The 22,251-nt window shown below is 34.0% G+C and overlaps 1 protein-coding gene and 1 non-coding gene across 2 annotated transcripts in view; both read left to right on the top strand.

Moving 5' to 3' along the window:
- Window positions 1-1,511: 1,511 nt before the first annotated feature.
- On the top strand, window positions 1,512-1,584 carry Trnaa-agc. The gene has a single exon. It is a non-coding gene; the product is annotated as a tRNA-Ala (tRNA).
- Window positions 1,585-10,021: 8,437 nt separating this feature from the next.
- The window catches only part of LOC123717647 (zinc finger protein 395), a 56,545-nt gene continuing 44,315 nt past the window's right edge, over window positions 10,022-22,251 (top strand). Inside the window, exon 1 of the mRNA XM_045673731.1 lies at window positions 10,022-10,870. Coding sequence (XP_045529687.1) covers window positions 10,496-10,870 — 375 coding nt within the window. The 5' untranslated portion in view covers window positions 10,022-10,495. The remainder of the gene's footprint in view (window positions 10,871-22,251) is intronic.

The following is a 22,251-nucleotide window of genomic DNA, read 5'->3' as shown; positions in this document are numbered from 1 at the left end:
GCGTAGGCACAGAAGGCTGATCATCTGCTTTATCAATCAAAATTATCACGTAAACAATATCATTTCAAATACACTTTATATCGTTTTAAAACCCCTTAAGTTTTTGTTGTTCGGTTTAAAAGGTTTTAAAAAACATCTTGCATAAATTACCCATAAATAAATGTACTTCGTTAAATCTTGATTCTCCCTAAATTCGGGGGGCAGTCCTCAAGTTGGCATCACTGGCTATAAAATAGTTATATTATTCACTGTTAGAGGCGCCGGTGTAGCTATTTTGTTCATCATGACATGCATAGATTTAGAATTTTTTTTTAAAGAATACGTTATGAATATATATTTTTTTAATACTTAAGTGGATACAATTTTTTTTAAAGTTAAGTTCTGATGAGAATTTATATGAAAGTTAAATCAGGTTTATTTTATGCCCGGCCATGATTGTTAAAATTCTGAACAAATCCGAAGGTTGCAGCACGAGTAATTAAGTTAACAGATCAAACTGTATATCAAGTCTCTGGATTTAAGACTTAACAATTGCGTTAGTTTAAAGTACAAGTTCACTTAACCTTACATAACGTAAACATCTGAATCTAATCTCGTAACATTGATGACAAACGGCATTAAAATGACAGAAAGTCCCCATAGATTGACACTATAACAAAATTATTAAGAAATTCAGTTTTCTATACCATGATAATTAATTTTCGACTGGAAGGTATACTCTGGATATTTATGATAGGGAGTACTAGCGGCTGAAGTAATTAATTAAAACGTCAATAATACTTGAAAACATGGTGTTTACTTGTATAAGAGAAAATATAATTTCTAATGACACCGTATATCAAAAGTAAAAAAAAATAATTCAAATCCAGTGCTTCATAGACAAGTATAAGTGGACAGCATCGCGACCTTCCAACAATTTCTTTATTAGAACTGTACCTTGGTGACGGTTATTAATATAATTATGTTTTTAATAAACGAGTACTTTATATTTTAAATTTTTATTGAATTTAATATATTGTACGAATGGCGTGAAAAAATATGTCATAGAGTAAAGATCTCGTTGAATTGGCGCGCTTCCTTAAATCGGAATAGAAACTCATTGATTATAGTTGACAAAAACTCAGAATTGACCATATTGAATATAGATTATCGTTTTGACGTTTCCCAAATAATGAAATCACATTATAGACTAATAATTATCCTAATTTGCTATCTGAAATCGAATATGATTCATTATTATGATATAATTAATGCAAAATTTTAGTTTAATTTATGAAGAACCTGTATAATAGGTATGCAATATGCATTTTTAGTGCTGCTTTGAATTCATTAAACGCAGCGTTTAACAGTGATTTACGAAGGTAATTGATATTCACTACGTAATTATGGTGTCACTAGAATTGGAACGACCTACTTCGCAATATCTTTTAGGATAACAGCCTTCACAAGTTGAATAGAAAGTTGTTTTAATTTTGATGTATATGTGCTTTATTTTCGCTAAGTTTAGACATGGGGGCGTAGCTCAGATGGTAGAGCGCTCGCTTAGCATGCGAGAGGTACCGGGATCGATACCCGGCGCCTCCAATAAAGAAGCTTTTTGTTTTTTATTTAAATAACATAACTATAATTTCAATTAATACTTTTTTATATAAAGATTTATTAAGTGTTGCTAAAGCAAATATGTTTAATTTATTTTATATTTGAACTTGTTATCATTATCAACAGTGGTTTCCTTGCGGTAGTTATCTTTAAAAGATATCATTACCACAAGTAGTATTGAAAAATATATATTTTTATACATTTAAATTTAAAAAATTTGCACATCTAATTATGAAACTACTTTATCTAAGACACGACTTAGGGACCTTTAAACAAACATCACACAATTCTTAAAAGACCGTCAACGCACTTGCGAGTCTTCTGGTTAAATGAGTTTCCATGGGCGGTATCACTTATCATTTACCATTACAAAAATAAAATCGACATGAATTATACTTACTAAACCTTCCATATAAACCGTTCAATAATTATTCATTCATGATTTTTTGAGATTATAGCGTTCAAAAAGTGTTTTTCTTAATTATGATTTTTTTACACTCACGATCCTTCTAGCAAGTTAAGTTTCTATGTGATTAAATAATTAACTTAATGAGTACTAAGTACTTCCCCTAGACTTATAATAATATACAACTTACCTGTTTAACCGAACTTTGTCTTAAAAGCTATCTTTTAAGACGGACTATCTATATTGTTAAATGATATCTTGCAATTATAATATTTATTTATTTACAAGAATATGTTATAAGATCTTAGAGTGGTTTAATCAAAACTTCGCATGTTCTGCCACACATAGCGTAAATTTGTCTTGTTTGTCTTAAAATGAATACATTATGAGTCAGTTAATTCCTTTATTTGTAGCTGTAAAATATTACATTAATAAAATAAATTATAATGTTTCACGCTAATAATCATTGATATAAAAAAAAATTTTGTCCATAATTACGAAACTATATTATAATTGTTTCACATCATAATTTTTTGTCTCCGTTTTAACGTGATGTTTGAGAACAAAAAACGATAGTCACATTATTGTTAGTATTATTTATTAACAATACAGGACAATTAAAATAATTAAGTTATCGCTTCGAGCGATCTCTTCCAGGCGACTACTCTGAGAAAAAAATAAATAAAAAGAGCGCTGGAAGTGCAAAACTACATAAGACATACAATAAATAAACTAATGGAACAAGCTATTAAAACATATATACATATATGTAATCATGAAAGGGAGAATAATGAAAAAAACACAAGAATACATCGGTCGCACGCTGAAGACACTAGGCCAACACAGCTCTGTGACTCCCACCCCTGAGGTAGTAGGTTCGATTCCCGGCTATGCAATAACTTTCTTTCTATGTGCGCATTTAACACTCGCTAGTACAAAGAAAAGCATCGTGAGGAAACCGGCGTGCCTTAGACCCAAAAAAAGGAGATGGCGTGTGTCAGGCACATGAGGCTGATAACCTATTTGTTTATTAGACAAACAAATACACAAATCTAAGGGATTTATTTTTATTGGACCAAAATTGAAATCAAAATATTCACGATTCCTACTCCCTCGGTGACTTCGATTTCACGTATATTAAGTATTTGAACACTCAATGTAGAGATGCAATACCTATTTATTACAATAATGAGGAAGACTTTTTTCAAATTCACAATTAATTACATTTTAAACAATGAACGCAGGTTTAAGCACTGTATTACAGTAAATTTTAATAGAAATTATACGAAACATTTCAAACCTGACTGACAAACAAGACAACAAACTAAGAGTATATCAAAATAGTATCGAAAGAAGTGCTCTAGTTCTGAAATTGAAAGAGAGTAAAACTAGAAGTAATAAAGAAAATGACAAAGTTTGGAAATGCTGTTACTTCTAGTAGAAGACGGAATTGAAATGTACAGAACACATAATGAGAGAAGACAAAGATAAATGGACGATAGCGACGGAATGGCTTCCTCGCTATAACAAAAGAAAACGATGAAGACAAATATAAATGGATGATAGATGCAGAGCGGCTGGCCCTATGTGACTACGTAAAGCTAGACATCGAGATAACTGGAATCTCTTACAGGAGGCCTATGTCCAAGGACAAGCTGTAAAATAGAAATTAACCAGCTTGCCGATTAGTTGCTAGTCACATTTTAATGTACTAGGATAAGTATACAATTATATCTTAATATATATATACTATATACTTAATATATCTTAATATACTCCTAAACTACTTAACCGACTTTAAATTAAATTGGCACACCGTGAGCAGTCTGGTCCAACTTAAGAGATAGGATAGCTTAGATCTCAACTTTATTTATTGCAAATTATTTGTCTATAATTAATTGACTTGTTAACTCCAAAAGATTCTAACAGATGTCGATACTTTTCGACTGGATTGAGTAAGTAATCAATAGATGGCACTGCTATGGTAAACCGACATACGTGTCATATAAGCTACAATTCAATATCATAATTATTACCACGTGTTATTGAGGCTAAAGTATAAATTAAATTTATTGTGTAGTAAACGAAATACCGTGAAATTCAATTATTTCTACTTTTTAATTTTTGGTGTTAGCATAGCCAACCACGTGTTACTTAGACCGAAGTGTAAATCAAATTCAAATTATAGTGACGATAATACAGTGAAATTATTTTTTCGTATCACGGCATTAAGGCTAACTAAAACCACATTAAGGAGAAACGTAGTTCGCGGGGGCACTCTCCCTCCAGTCGGCAGCTCATGTCTGAGCGTCATGATCAGCGACAAAACATCTGGAGCGAACAATGTGTTTCCACCGGTTTCTTCCCAGCGCCTGCAACGGTGTACAGTTTTGATGACGATGAGTCGTCAGACGTGATGACTGATCAAGTCAGTTCATCATCCCTTTCTCAAAGTTTTAAATACATACCTAGATAAATACCTAATTAGAAAAACGGCAAAACTTTCACTTTGTATAGTAGCAACAATCTAGTTTTTTATTTAATTATAACTATAAATTGTCGTTTGTTTAATGTGAAATTTCAGTTTTTTTTTATTTTTAAATATTTTTGTCCATTAACGTACTTTCTTATGTTTTCTGTTCCATATATATTGTTTATCTATGTAATCTGTTTAGGCTTTGTATATTGTCTAAGTGTTTTGTTTTCTTATATATATTATAGCTGAAAGATTACTTATAAAAAAATGAAATGTTTCCTATTCCATAACGTTGTTAGGTAATGTTTTTTTACACCACTAGATGGCGTTATACAAATGAGACTAACGGCGTCTTAAGGTCTATAGAACCAATTATGTTTCCGGTACATTAGATTCGTATTGGAACTTTTTTCTCTTCTAATACACGAAAGTCATACTTACGCAAACCAATAATAAACTATTTGATAAGATTTTTAAAAACATTTCAGATTATTTATTAGTGACTATAGATCTTATACAAATTGTTATTTTAATTTGTTCTCTGTGTGTATTGTCTTTTAAAATTAATAATTTCAAGATCCCGCCAAAACGCTTGCTAGACAAGATGGCGCACCTACCATGCGTAAACAAACGTTAAGTTTATTACGTGTTATCATTCTCAAATTACAATTATCTCGGTTAAAACACTGGTTTTTCTAATTAACTAATCGATTCAAGGAAGCTTTTTAAATTGCAATCAATCATAAATTATCTAATTACGAGTAATATTTTCCGACATAACTTTTGTGAGTTCAAAACATCGTAAGGAAACTGGCATACGCCAGACACAAATATCAACGACCTGTGTCTAACCTGGAAAAGCAATCAAAGAAATGGTTCGATTTCTCGAAGGCCACTTAGAGGCATTCTCTTGGACTTAAAGTCGTTGGATCAGTATCCGAGAGAACAGGACTACCAAAGCAAGAAAAAAGACATACCATTTCTTTAAAGGTCCTTGAGCTTCTGTCCCACGTAATATTTACATGTGTCAGGTAGTTGATGAGATAATATATTTATTTAATTTATTTATTAACACTTCGTTACATTACAATATATAAAAAAATTGAACATAATTAAATTAAAAGGAGGACAACTTCCAGGCAACCACTGTGAGTAAAGAAAGAAAAATTTACAACAGATAGGCAAGAAGTGCAAAAATACATGTTCTACACAGTTATATGAAACAAGAAACAAAAAATATAAACTAAACTAAAAAGATGATACATTAAAAATAAAAAGTAAAAAGACACATAAATCACGATAATTTAAGATAAGTCTCACGTCAGTAAGTTAGTAAGAAAGCTAGGATACGATACTATATTTTGTTACCCCTTAATGTATTGTGTAATTATATTCTTATTATTATCAAACTGAGATTCCAGGGTATATTGAACGTGAAACATTTGTTAAATTAATGTTATCACTTGCCCTGTATAACTATTAAAAAACTGGTATTAAGAATTTAAAATAAAGGAATAGGGCGAATTGCTGTGTCAGTGTCTCGGAGTGAACAGCTGTACGCAATGGAGAGCTGGAGCGGTGAGGCGCGCCGGCCCGTAATAACAATTGGTTATGTAAAACATTAAATCAATGTTTTTTCTGAAATGGATTACTTGGCTTGCAATAATATCGTGTAAATTTCAAAATCATGTTCTATATACATTTTCGTCATAAAATGAATTCAAAGTATCAAACATTGGGTATGTTTGGTTTGTTTTTTCCATCGAGTGAAGTTATTTAAATCTTTCAAAATGGATACATAAACAACTCCACCACATATTTTTTCCATTTGCTATATACTTCATGAAACGAGGCCATAAATGGAAAGTTACAATTTATTTATTTGGAGTTTGGCGACCGTATAGGTCCTTAAGAATTTTTAGAAGGAACGTAGAAGGTAACAAATAGTTACTTCTTCCTTTTGTATAATCATTTAACGTATAAGCTTATCGAACGAACACATACGACACAAATTTATTGTTGATATTTGTGTCACAATGTTTTGAACTCACAAAAGTCAAGTCAGACCCAAATATCATTCGTAATTAGATAACTTAAAATTAATTGCAATTTAAAAAGCTTCTTAGAATTAATTAGCTAATTAGTGAATGTGATACAAATTAGAATGTTAAAGTTAAGTTAATTAAGAAGAGTAAGTTAATTATTAAACATAAAAAAATGGTTATCAGTTTGAGTCTGATCCAGAAGGACTCTGACGAGAAGGTACTAAAAGTTGGAATGTCGAAAAAAGTAAAAGATGCGGTAAAATCCAGGATAAACGTCGTATTGGTAGAAGGAAGAAATCATGGTTTCTCAGCGTTAATGGACGGATATTGCGGAAGCGTTGGTGCATCTGGCACAGGACAAGACACGCTTCAAGATACTGTGCAACTTCCAGTAATGGAGTGGCGCTAATTAAAGAAGAGATTATCTGTTTTGGCACGTGTAATCATCCTCATCAATGTAGGTAGGACTAGGTTAAAACAACTATTAATGTCACAAGTCTTGCGTCTTTCTTCTTTATTATAGCTGCTAGTAAGATTGTCGTTCTCCTGATTTATAAATTTTGTTTTGTATTGTCTACTTAAATAAAATTCTGCTGTCATGTGTGTTTTGCTTTGTATGTTATTTTATCAGTACTTTTTGTGGATATATCTATATATTTTATGATTTTTTATTTATTGTTATTGTATAGGGATGTATCTGTTTGGTTTCCTAAATGAATAAATAAATATACAGCCCCTTGTGGAATTTTTAAAGTGGGATTTTACGAGACTGAATCTAACAAAATTGGAACCTAATAAACAACCCCTGTACAAGCAATAAGCGCAAGGATCTTACAGAATTGTAATATTAAATTAATATAGAACAATTTACTAAACATAATTGCAATAGGAATTTCAGTTTTTCCTATTTTGAAAATTTACTAAAGTTTTTCATGTTTTGAATTTCAATCAATTTATCTCTCTTCACTCGGCAGCTCATGCCAGAGCGTGATCGACAAGAAAACATCTGGAGTGGACAATCTTTTTCCACCGATTTCGAACAGTGTTTTGATGACGATGAAGACACATCATCGATACATCTAGTTGGTGTATAAAAACGATCAGTTTCTCCAATTTCTCAAGCGAAATATGTTATAAATATAATATTGCCGCGCGCGGTGGTCTTTAAATTTATTCCTCAATAATAGAAATATGTATTGGTAACCGCACTGATACATCTTTCTAGATTAAAATTCTCAATTTCGTTAAATTACATATGAAAACAATTACGTGCCTTATTTTTAATGATAGGAAAACGTGATATATTTAAAAACGTGACCTTTCATTAAATAGCGATTGCATTAATTAACACGACATGGAAGTTAGTTCATCAACATTCTTGGGTATTTGTTATAATTTAATTTAGTAAACGTGAATTTAGCAACGCGTATACCGTATAAGTTTATTTGTTGCTTCAGTTTACATAATATATATACGAAAAGCATACATTAGGAATGTATATGACAAGGCTGTACATTTGGCTCACTTTTCTTAGCTTTATAAGCGTTGCAATTACCTAAATGTTCGGAATTACGCCCAGAGAGTATAGCCAGACGTAGGCACTCTCTACGACTTAACATTCAGTCGTTTCATTATTTCGCATATATTCTATTGTTGTACGCGATTTAATATAAAGTCAAAATAAAATCTTCTTTTATTTAAAGCATGAGCGATGACCCAGAAATACTGTAGTGACATTATCCTTTTATCGTGGATAGAAAATATTCAACGTTTTATGTAATATTATATGTCTAGTAAACTAAAGTAACAAAATATCTAACTGAAATGGATAAAAAAATTCTGTTTCCTCATAATATCAATTTAGAACTTAAAAGAGCTGTTACAAAATTCTCCATTATGGCTATGTATGTTTAAAAAAGAATTAGGTTTTTATACAACAATGCAGAAAATATCAAGACTGTTGAATGAGTCGTGGAAACGTACCACACTGCGTCAATAGATGGCGCTGTTATCACAATAATTTATTAACTTGATTTGATGTGAGTCTCTCGCTTTGTTTTTTATTATTTCCCTAATGACAAACATTTGAACGGATATGTGCCATAGACAAGGATACCACAGACTACATTACCACCCAAATTACCATTAATTATGATTTAATTAATTAAATAGTGATTACATTTTTAAAAACAAGGTGCATTTATAGCCTGGGACAGTATTTAGAGCATAAGTTTTGACAACAATTATAAATAACTTAACTGTTCTTATAATTATGACATTATGATAATTATTATGACATTTGCATGCTTATTTTTATAAATTTGATTGTGCGTTTTTTTTAAATTAATCAATCTGAGGTAGTGGTATTTCTTTGCAAATAAACGATCTATTATTAATATTCATTAAAAATTATACAATAATCTATTTTATTATTTAATAAATGTAAAAAAATATATAAATAATAATGTAAATTCGCGCTTTTATTCTCAAAAAAGGTTTTATTTCACTTTATGATATGTCTTTGAAGATTATTTCACAATAAAGCTCTACCACAGTGTTGCAATACAATTCCTTTAATTTAATTATTACACTGTGCCAATGATATACAATTATTATCTAATTAATGTGTCAATTAAGTATAGACATTCATTTTACGTTACACTTGTTAATAAATAATATCTAAACAACCATTTTGTTCCATACAAGTTTGACAACTGTATTAAATAATTTTGTGTAGATTAAAAGATCTAAGTATACATACATATTATGTTTAGTTTTATTATCTCAAGATATCAGAAATGTGGAGATAAATTATGGCGCCAAATTTAGTATTGTGTACAAAGCTGGACACGGTATTTTTTATCGTCTTTTTCACTGTAGTTTTCCTTTTACGTTTCGTGTTTGATATTATTATTAAAATATCGTATGCTGTTGTCTCTTCGTATCGTGTCTCTTCTGTAGAAAGATAATATGAATAAATATATTCTATATTAAATAATTCACAAAGGTAAATGCATGTTAATTTACGTATTTTTCCTGTTTTGATTGCGAATTTAACGACATTATTCTCATTTATTTTAAACTCAAATAAAGTGTTGTTATATTTATTAATATGTGGTAGCCCTACTGACTAGAGTAACTGTCTATTGAATTTCTATTTGTACGTTAACAGAGGTAAAGGAGTTATAATGTCTCTTGTAGTTCTAACAGTCCAATCATTCAATTTACAATGTGCGTAGATGTAATGAGGTCGCTTTAATAGCGTTGCATAAGTGGGTGCATCTGCTTGACATTTGAATTGACCCAAAATCCGAATAGAAACTGTGTCATGTAGCCGGCAGGCGAAGCGAGCCCTTGTCGGCGCGGCGAGGTGCGTTGTGCAATCCCGTTAACGCTCCTCCACTACACGTGCGAACGAAACCGGCGCGATCGTTCGTGGGCGGCTTTCCGCCGAAAATAGCGAGGAGGCCCGAACAAACGCCGGGCCGAAGCCGACAATCCCCGAGCGCGAGTTTACTCACTCCCTCCCACCCGCGCACGCCCCGAAGCGCCGTCACCGTCACACAAACAGCTGAGTATCAAAACAAAGAAGCGAGACGGGCGGTCGCCGCTCCCGCTCGCCGGCCGGCCGGCCTCGCCGACATGCCAGTTCTCGTTTGAACCGTGACTATCGTGGTTGTCTGTGGCGAGCTCCAGAAAGTTTACAACCGCGAAAGGATTTTCCTTTGTCCCGATCCGCACGGATCCTGTCGTATTATGAGTCCGCGCGAGAGCTGCGAACAATCTCGGCGTATTGTGGTGCCGAAGCGTGTACGTTCTATATCGCGTCGAAGTTCTCATAACTTACCCAAATTCTGTGACGGATATCCAGCGAAACGCGTGCGCCGAGCGATTTGAAATACTTAAAGTGTTGTGTGTGAGGACGATCCGAGAGACGTTGTGCCTGTGTTGTTTTTAACTTTTGTAACAATGTCGACCGGCAAGCGTCTTGCGAAGCGCTCTATAATCGGAACGCGTGTTGCGGCTCTAGGTGATGATGGACTGTACAATTCGGGGATGATTCAGGCAGTGAAAACGCCGGCACCTTTTCCGGAGAATAATAACTGTATTAACTTGACTCCTAATACTCGATACACTGTGCGGTTTGACGGCGGAAAGCTGACCAGGGAATATAGAGACGCTGAGCTGATCGGGCCCGGTTTCCGGGGCCTGACCGGAGTGCGTTTGAAGGCCGGTCAGCGCGTTTTCCTCACGTACAATGGGCGCGAGGTGCGCGCTGACGTGCTGGAACACGACCACGACTCTGACGAACTGCGCGTCCAGGTGCATTCACCTTCAGCTGAGGTAAGAGTTGTATGTAGGAGAGAGTTTATTACTAGAAATGCACCAAGCAAATAAGGCTTTACTGGCCGTTTCCCTCGAAGAAAAGACATCAACGGCACCGCGGTATTAAATTAATTCATGACTCCGTCATGACACTTGTAGACAAAGGTTTCTGCAGGGGGGGGGGGGATAATGACCTCTCTTGCACGTGGATACATGCATCCACGTGCAGGACCTAATTTTCATACATAACAACGAACTTTGTTTACTGAGGAAATAAGGTTTTCAGATGTTGATCGAAAGTGAAACTTTCAGACAAAGGATGCAGTTGATAACAATGGTTCCCTATCGCTATTAATAGACACTTAGATTAACAACAAGGCTTAGGCCTCATGCTGTACTTAATCTCCCCATAGGTATATTTTATAAGATTACTAGGACATATAAAAAAACTAAAAGAAATTTGATTTCAAAGTGTGATACCAACTTTTGATATCCAGACCTAGCTCGTTTATTATGCTCAGTCTGGTTACCTGAGATGTTACTGAAAGGAACGACAAATGCCTGGAGTATCTAGAGGGTACACGAAAATTCGGGTTGGGACAATCATCCTTACGCTTAAATATCTTAAACGCAAACAATACAATCAATTTGTACGATTCTCCAATTATATGGACGTTAACTTATTTTTATTTTATTTATTTACACTTCGTTACACTACAATATAAAAAAATTGAACATAATTCAATTAAAAGGAGGGCAACTGGGGCGATCTCTTCCAGGCAACCACTGTGAATAAAGAAAAAATAAAAATGTTTTAAATTACATAAGATATGCAAGAAGTGCAAAAATACATGTTATACACATTTATTAAGACAAAACTAAACAGGAACAAAAAAAACAAACTAAACTAAAACGACGATACATTAAAAATAAAAAGCAAAAAGACACATAAATCACGATAATTTAAGATAAGTCTCACGTCAGTTAGTAGTTAGTAAGAAAGCTAGGGATACGATGTGGACAAGTAATGTTTGTACAGAAGAAATTTAAAGGAAGATAGCACGTCTGCAATCTAGTTTTCTATCCAGCACGTAAAAATTTGATCTACAGATTTATTAATAGCTTCTTAAAACATTGTATAATCAAACTGCCTGTACACAAGTATTGTGTACTACAAAGTACAGTGTTGGCCTAGTGGCTTCAGCGTGCGACTCTGATCCCCGAGGTCGTAGGTTTCCCATCTGTGCACCAATGTACTTTCTAAGTGCGCATATAACATTCGCCCGAACGGTGAACGAAAACTGCGTGAGCAAACCGGCTTGCCTTAGACCCAAAAAGTCGACGGCGTGTGTCAGCCAAAGGCCGATCACCTACTTGACAAATGATCATGAAAGATACAGAAATCTGAGGCCCAGATTTAATACAAAAGTAACACCTTGTATATAGAACATATTTGCTTCACGTACTTTTACTTGCCAGTTGCGCAGTAACTGGTAATCCAGTGCTGATTGATGCAACCACAACGTCGTTTCAATTACGCTTCCGTTAGATTTATTGTTCACTATGCGGGATTAATAATAATAATAAAAGCCTTCTATTTCAACATTGATTATATCTCTATCAAGTAATTAATTCCTAGATATGTGTGCCCTATTTTATCAAAGGCCTACCCCAAATCCCGCTATTTCGATCTGCACTGTGCCACTGTCTGCCTTCCCTCCTTCTTAATTGTCGTCATCTTTTGCGTTTATTATACCTTGGTGGGCATTAGTTTTTTGTTTAAGTTTATTTATTTTCATTGTGACATCTGGTACCTTAATCTTCTTAATTATTATTATTCTTTATTTTATCTATTCCTTTCGTGGCTATCATACATCTCCATCTTTGTTTGTTTGCGCTCGTTTTCTTCTTTCTCTAAGAACTCAATAGCTACAATGCGAGGCTATATTCGTCATATATTATAAACGTTTTTAGTTTTGATCCTTCGATTTCTGTCTCGTCATTTGTTTGTCTTATTACGTGGGCTTTATGTAACACACGCTAACTTTTCCACCTAAGGCAAGGTTTCAGTGCCACGAGTGTTAAATTATTATAATCCACTGGTTCAGACCTCAGGCGATGTGAGATGCAGAAGCCACTAGATCAACTTTACTAATTTAATACATTTTAATTGCTTATTAGGTTGCGGTTGATTTTGTTTCATTAGCGCGAGTGAGTCGGATGTCGGAATCTTTTTTTAGTTGGAATTGTATTGTTGTCGTGTTGAATAATGTGTTTTACAAGTTATATTTAATTAGTTTTCGATACGTGCAGACTTATCGCTATTTCGTTACACGTGTGAACTGGTGTATCTAATCGGTACTATTGCATTGGGTTAGATAAGTGTTGAACGGGGGAAGCCATCATTACAAATAGACGCGAAATAGAGCGAAGATATCACAGAAATCATCGCTTGCTGTTCATGGACGCTGAATCATTTACTGAAGTAGAGTGCTCCACTCCGGGGTCACCAATGTAAAAATGGTGACCACTGACTGGCCCTTAGGTCCAGAAGTATATATGCTTAGTCTGGGTATCTGTTTCATGATCATTTGTCAATCTAATTGGCAAGTAGGTGATCCTGTGGCTGATACACGCCACCAACGTTTTCGGTCTAAGGCAAGCCGGTTTGCTCTCGATGTTTTTTCCTTCGCCAGTCGAGCGAATTTTAAATGCGCACATAGAAAGAAAGCCGATTGTTGCACAGCCGGCATCGAACCCTAGACTTCAGGGATGAATCGCTAAAGCTTATTGATTATACCATTATTAAGACCATTTACTTTCTGTATACATGACGCGTTATAATTGCATGTCTTCCATCGACAAACGTCACGTCACGCTGGAGAAATTGAAATTCCATAAGTGCGTATGCGCACATCGTAACGGTGAGCGACCTAATTGTTGTGTATTTGGAGCTCCTAATTTCGATCTTGGCAATGTGTGTATTACAGATAAATGTCATGAACAAGGAATATAAATATTCATTTTTCAATTTTGATTTTAGGCCTTTAATAAACAAGTGGTTGGCCTTTAACAATATTTACATTACATTCCGCATTTATTGCAGACCTTACAAAGTCTGATAATGATATATGAAAATAGGTAGGCTGGATTGACTGCTTTTCCAGACTCGGGAACTATATATGTTTATACAATTTACTATAGTATACACTATTTTTATTTCTCGAAATTCGCAGTTCAAGGACCTACATGATCATGTGTCTAAAAATATATAAATATGATGTGGTATTCCCCATTTTGTGTTGCTTTTGTAAATCAGGCGCATATATGACTCATACATATACAAGTTATATGTGCAAGACATATCAAGGTGCAAGAGACCTTTCCGTACTTCCGCAATATCATTTAGAGCAATTATCTCTTTAAAATTCGATTTTCGAATCTTTTTCTCTTAACGAACAAAGGCAGCAAAAAAATAAGCTTTAAAAATGTTCGAGTTTTAAATTTTGTCTTACAGACGAGAGCAGCGGAAATGATAGGTTTAAAAAGTTCGAAATTAATATCTCGTTCTTAACGTACGAGCGAAATAAGGTCAGTGACAAGCCCGGAACAGTGTAACGGTATGCGTTACAAAATTGCGTCAAGAATTATTTTCACGTGCGCGCGGCCATCCGGACCGTTACTCGGTGGCACACAACAATCGACGTCACCCAATCCGAATTCGGCTTAATTTCCTTAACTAATTACTTTACTGTTACCTTGAGAAGTCGGTTTACAGTATGCTTACGTAATATACAACTATTTGTCTTTCTACAAACGACTGATATTGACTATAATAGATTGAATCCTATACATAAGATATTTAGAATCTAATAACTTTTCAGTGGAAATATACAGAGTGAACATTATGAGACGGTAAAATTAAAAAATATGGCATTATAACAATGGCAGATCATGTTGAAAAAAACAAATTTAGAATGCGTTTGTTGAATTAAAATATATTTCCTGTGGTATTCTATAACACTGGCAGATTAGATTAAAAAAAACAAATTAAGAATGTGTTTGTGGTAATTTTATAACACTGGCAGCTTTATTACAAAAAAAACGAATTTAGAATCCGGTTCTAAAATTTAAAAAATAAATCCTCATAATAAAAAAAACAAATTACGAATTTATGATTTGTTTGAGGTAGGTCCTACAATTGCACTAAATTAACAGTTATGTAATCGGCAGTGATTTCCCTATGAAACCGGCTCACCTTTCATATTCTGTCGAGTGTTAAGCCATTGCGATTCGCTGTGGCCAATCCCACAATGTGAAAGTGCCTCGCACACCTGCGCCGATGACCGTGTACCGTTTTAGATTCACTCACTTTTACACAACGAATTACGACACGTTCAACATCTCGCTAACAATAGATTTATATTCTCAGAGGGACGAAACTTCGCACCTCCGAAACTTATTATAAGACTAGCTGTCTCCCGGCTTCGCCTGGCTAAAGAAATAACTACTGAATAATGTAGTATTCTGATAGTACAATATCTCTATCAGTCCATACAAATCTAAATGTCATTCAGAGTTGACCATGTGTTTTATTACTTTAATATTAAAAATATTGGTGCCTATAGAGTCACACCACAGTACAAATTCCTTTACGGTTAATAACAAAGATTAAACAAACATAGAGTACACATTCTCTGTTTGTTTTATGAGTACTGTATGTCAACTCCCGGATTTTGACATACGGAAGTCATAGTTTGCGCGATTTCCTTTGGCTTAGATCATGAGACATTCCAATTGATAATACAAAATACACGTCATATAACTTAAGGTCCTTCAAGAAATGATGGTACCTATTCAAAAATGGCCGCCAACGTGCTGGCAAACCCCTGAGTATTGAAAGCGTCCATCCGTTTATTACTTATCATCAGATGATCCTGCCCGTTTGCCCCTTGTTCTATAGTTTATGGCTTAGTAAACGCCCGTATTTCAACAATATCTAATTAGAGCAAACAGAACAGGTTCATTATCTTGTATGACATGTATTGAGTCTGCATTGTGAATATAATTTACATTATGAAATATCGATTTAAAATTTATGAGGAACGCCAAAGTGAATGTTATTTAATAGTGACTACACATTTACCTAATAAAACGCGATTTTGTTATTGACACATCTATATTAGATTTACTCTTGTATTTAATGTGTGTCATAATCTGTGGTATCGTTGTCTATGTACAGATGCGTTCAAATGAAGCACACATTTGAACGCATTGGGATGTATCAAGATTTATTACATGATTTATTTGTACAATTGCGTATAATAAAGCAATTGACAATAAAAATGTTAAGCAATCATAATATAGATACACTTTCTTAATATAAACACAAAAATTAATTTGTAATAGAAATAGACTACGCACACGAATAGATATACCCAATATACGATAGTCTCGTCTCTTTCTATCAAATTGGGTTTACGCTTTGCTGAAAAGAGATCCGTAAATGAAAACGAAACGATGGTACGCTCCGTTCGATTTTGATTGGTCAACAGTGACGCGACGTGATCCGTCATATTACGTCCGTTTTCTCTTTTTTTATATTCTCCCCCCCTCACATAAATGTTGTAGTATACTGTAAAATAATGATAGTGTTTCCACTTGACTCGCTCCAATTTTCCATATTATAACCAAGACACTTGCGCTCACGGCAAGCGTTGCGTGGTAACATCGCGTGCTTTGTCAATTTCACTAAAATATTTGTTTTGAATTCCTGTTTATGCGTTAACAAAGCTGTATTCTGAATCCTATGCGAAAGTGAGCGTTGCTTTCACCGCAATTAGATGACTTAAGAAAATTGTTTAGCTTAGAAGGCTCTGTCGAGTACTCGTAGAATTTGACAGTGAATTAAGCCGATGTTACTAAGTAAATCCAAAGTCCAGATTCAGAGTCAAGACTTGGCTACGATTCATGTCAGATTTTGACATAGGAGTCACAGTTCGAGCTTCGTTTGCCTCTGAACACAGCCACCTTTAAACGGCCAACACACTCAGGGATAATACATTTTTTTAATGTAATTTTTGTGCGGTAAAAACTCAGCTAAATCCGGCTTGCGGCCGATATTGTTGACTATCGGAATCTTAACGTTGTTTTCTCACAAACCAACAAAGCTATCTTATCTTACTTGATTTATTTAGACACTGTATCACTAAGTGCCAGTCGATTACGAAACGCGAAGTTAGGTCAAGACGTACCCATGGCTATGCTGTTAGCGATTGCTTGACGTGCGGGGATTTAGTGGGTATGCACAGTTTAAGGTATTTTCCCAAGAAAAAAGACGCACCTTCAAAATAATGTTTGCTGTGAAAGTGAAAGTTAAGTATAGGCATAGGAAATGGCCTCTAATTTTATATTATAATGGTCTTGTATGCTTTAAGTTTAATAATGAAAATTTACAAAAACAAACTGCGTCTCGACGCCTCACAGACAGCGAGGACTCTTCTTCTATGTCATAATATGTTTTTGACATATAGAAGTCACAAATAGACGCCATGTTTCAGGGTGATCACCTACGCGCCTATAAAGAATATAAATAACCGGACAATTCTGTTAAGATATGGATTTGTTTTAAATACCTTCTTAGTCAATGTTTTTTGGGACAAAATATGTACAGCAAAACATATAAAAAATGGTGTCATTATATGGATACAAAAATGCTTAATACAGACTAAACTGAATTACACCACAGTGTTACAATAAATATTTATTACACAATCGCTTGCATAGACCATTACAAAAGAACATAGCACTACTATGTACTTATAGAATATAAAAAAAATATTACATCAGAAGCACGTTAATGATACAATAATGTATATTACACATAATCCATAAATAATAGCAATACGTAAACTAAATTTGACAGTTACATTTAATCTGTGTCGTCTTAGTCTATGTACAGATTCGTTCACATTGCTAATATAACAATATGTTTCCCCGAATTTACAAGATTGTATATTAACAGTGTTATTGTTACTTCGTTTAAAACGTAAAATTCTTAATGAACACTTTGACCTACTTACAAAAGTAAGCGTATGATCTCAGACGTTTCAAATATCTTATTAAGTGTTAATCAGTAAATATTCATTAAGTAAAGAATTCCGCAAACTAAAGACACGAAATAGACAATATATGAAGAAACTTTAAGAACTGTCAAAATGTATGGTGCTGTTGTAAGTTTGACACTGACAGCTCTAAAACCAGCTGTGTAAGGTGAAGATTATAAATAGATTAATACATTAATACAGATTTTTTATTATAAAATATAACTACAGTATTTTCGTCAACGATAGAATTGTCCTCCCACCGCTGGCGAAGGCAAGGCCGGCCCTTTGTGGATGACCTCATTGCGTTTGCCTTGGAATAGTTTCATGATTCACTTATCTAACTCTTGGCAAATCATTTTTTTTTTAATTTCACATTTCCGCGTTTAACGTCAGACGTGAAGTAAACCTGTTTTAGATTTGGCGTAACTGTAAGAACCGTTAAGTTGTGTGTTAAAATGCCGAAGGCTAAGGTCAATTCTGACACACAGAATCTCATACACACGATCAAGTTATTATTAGCAACCCGCTGACTGCGCGGGCCTCCGACACGCTGACCCACTAACCTAGAATTCGCTGATATTGAACGCACGGCTCGCATCAAAAACCTCCACTTGCGTTTTCCTTTTAAATGACAATTGCATACCTTGAATATTCAGCCATAATCCAAGACAAGTTTCGTATGACATAACATATTTATTGCGGCATTCCAAATTTGAAATACTAGTTCGGAATTGCTATTCTATTCACGTGATTAAACGTGGTAAAAAAATTAAATCCGTAGAGTTTGTTGACTTCATTAGACTAGTTCCGTTATTAAATATGTCTTTAGTATTTAAATGATGACTACTATTGATGTATTTAGTATTAGTAACTGATTCTAATTTTGACAATTCGAGGGATTGCACAAGCAGTCTGTGGCTAGCGAATGCTTTCAAAAATATTTTATGTATTTATAATCTTTAAAAGATTCCAAATTCAAATCTCGAAATTTCGCGGGAACGCAAAAACAATCTGCGATTACTGAACGTTTTCAAAAGTATTAATAATCATTTAAATATTCGAAATACGAATGTTTAAATTTAGAAAAATCGCACAAGCGGCCTCTATTATACATTAAAAAATATAGGTCATATGGTCATTTTAAAAACAAAAAGCTCAAACGAAACAAAACATTGCATATAGCAGAATAATATATTGATTTAAAAGAAAACCGCATTCTTAGAATATTAATCAAGTCGGCGAAGAAAGCTACCGGCTCGTGTAACTGTTATAGGTAATAGCTGTGTTTAATGTTACGTTGCGTTGAACAAGTTCCTCGTGCCCGTTATCAACTAGTGTTGGGGCGCGGTGGGCCCCGTTTTTGGGTCAGGCTAGGTCACGACGCCTGCGTGATCTGATGGCTCAAACACTTTCAATACGAAGAATAGAGAGGCAAGCCTAATCCAAGGCAAACGCTCAACATTTAAATGCATTCTTGGGTGACGTGTTGAAATCGCCTAGATATACTGTTAACATTGAAGCTTTTTTAAAGCCTGTGACGTCATCGATGCCTACGCGATCGCCTACGTAAAGTGACGAACATTCTGAAATTACGAAATTGACGTCACGTTCAGCTCAAATTTGCGTACGAGTATAATGTTGACTACAATTCTTCCATTCATTCATACTATGATTGATTGTAGCAATTTTATAATTTAAAATAGGAATACGAGGCATTCCGTTCTAATTTGGTGAATTCGAAATTTAAATATGCTTCAAGTTTTACATTATGTGAAAATAAGTATAGTCTTGAAGATTGTCACAGAGAACAGAAATTTAAGTTCGATTTTCAAATTTCATTATTTTTTTGGTTTTTCGACTAGTATTTATTTTTAATAATAATATTTTCGAGTTGTGCATATATTTTACAAAATATTGTATCCAGAAAAAAAAAGCCTGGCTGGAAGGGAAATAAAAAAACCGTGCCAGATAATTGTATTATCCATAAATGCACTTAAACTAGGCCAAACCGATAGGGTCGCGAGTCGTGGCCTGTATCTGAGCCAAATAGGTCATACTTCGTCCTGCAGGCTGGATCTAGGTAACCTGTTTTCGCATAGTCTATTTTGTTACAATTTTTTCCGATCGCGCAAAATGTTCCATGCTTTAAAGTGTTCGAGTCTAGCGATTCGTTTAAACATTTGAATAGATTTATAAAAAAAATATCCAAGCTTAAAAAGGTTACTGTAAAAGCGGCCAGACATTAGTTATGTAGCTGTCATTGCCATTATTATTATAGACTAGCAAATATTCGTTAATTTGTTAATTAAATATTGGCAAATCTAATAAACTTGTAAGTTTACATACTCTGTGACATATAATGACAGAAGCGCCATTGCTCCGACATGTCTTTTACGACAATTTATAAAAAAAACCAGCGCTCAGACTTCGCACAGGCAAAATATACGTGAAAACTGCAATAAATTCCGTGCAGTTGTTTTAGAGTTTGACTTGAGTTTTATATAAAAAATTGAGATATGCCAGCTCTTGAAGACTAAAATCCTACCTACCACAAATAATTTATCTCTCTTTTGGTAAGAGAACTTTCGAAATCGGTCCAGTACACCACCCCTTACAACCTGTAACTCTACCTCTTAAATATGAGAGTCTTCGTTACCATGGTTGCTCTATAAAAACCGCTCTCAAGCAAAATTTCACTGACAGCTCGCGTTTTGAAATGTAGGTCACAACTTTTGGGGCAAGGTTGTATTGCAACTGGGCATTCGCGTGTTTGTTACCATCGCAATTCGTATCCGCTTGCATTAATGATCAATACAAGGCTGAATTGCAGACCAGCTTATCTAGTTTAAACTGTACTTTGAACCATTGGAATCACAGTTTGCGCGTAAGACACATCGTGATTTGACATTTACGGCATTAGTTCAGGCGAATATAGATCTTACACATGTTAGTAATCTTACAGTTAATATATATGTTATAAATGAAAAACACTTCGACAACATACAAAGCCAAAACAGATGGATAACCAATATATATGTAACAGAAAACAAAAGTACATTAATAGACAAAAATATATTTAACAAATTAATGAAAACTCAAAATCAAATTGAACATAAAAAACAACAATTAATAGTTAATATTTAAAAAAAAACTAGATTGTTACTGTCAAAGTCTTCCCGCCTCTTCAAGTACTCCCTCACATCTTTGGTGAAGTGGAAAATATCAATATCTTCATATTAGTGTCATAGTTAGATAAAACCCGAAACATGGGCGAATGTTGTAGGTTTTTAATGGCTTCAAAGATTGACATGAGTAATTTGAACCCTGTTAATTTCGACAAAGATTTCGGTCAATATGTATATAAAAATCGATTAAAATGGTTACCTAGAAGGTGAAGTTTAATCACACAAGTAAATATCACAAGTTTAACATAGAAAATATTAAGAAATATCTGAAACAAACATTTTTATTCAAAGTCTTTTAATTTACATAATCTATCTTGATAACTGACACTTGAATTGAAAAGTGATGTAACCTATAAATGATAGACCATTATAGAGGTAACACAAAATGGCGACCTGTGTTACACGAGCGAATCTATGTTAAATAAGAGAAATCTTTTTACTAAATCTACTTGTCAATTTAAACATTCACATCACTAAAAACGTTATTTGGGACATTTAGAAATCTCTTATGCATTATGCATGTACCTTTTTTGGACTTCAAAATCCATAGACAAGCAAGCTAAAGGGCCTCTGTCGTTGGGCCTAAAATATATTTTAACAATTTGGTTACTTTTTTTGATATTTTGCTATCTGTATCTATATATCTGTAACGTTACAGATATATTACAGATAAGGAGGTTTTAAATCATACAATACAATATGTTTTACTAAATTTTCTCTCGGTAGCTCATTTCTGTGCGACGTGGTCAGCAAGGAAACATCTGGAGAAGACAATCTGTTTCCACTGATTTCTGTTCAGCGTCTCTCTAATTACAGTTTTGGGGACGATCAGCTTTTTTTTGATCGTTCCATCTGGTCGGTTAACGGCTACGTGATGTTTTGCCTTTTGTGTTAATAATCAATTTCACGAAGTTATCATCGCCTCTGAGCATTGTATTATAATTTTTAATACATTTATTTATTTAAAAAAGGTTTGCTAAGTAGTAAAATAAAATACACTGAGAAACATAATAATAACTAATTGTACTACATCCTTTAAAAAACGTTTGGTTTATAACTATAACTAACAAACTATATAGAAAGCGAGAAATGTATAACTAGATTAGGG

Source organism: Pieris brassicae, chromosome 13 (genome assembly GCF_905147105.1).
Source record: "Pieris brassicae chromosome 13, ilPieBrab1.1, whole genome shotgun sequence".
Lineage (NCBI taxonomy): Eukaryota > Metazoa > Arthropoda > Insecta > Lepidoptera > Pieridae > Pieris > Pieris brassicae.
The sequence above is the reverse complement of the archived record's forward strand: the minus strand, read 5'-3'. Positions and strand labels throughout refer to the sequence as shown.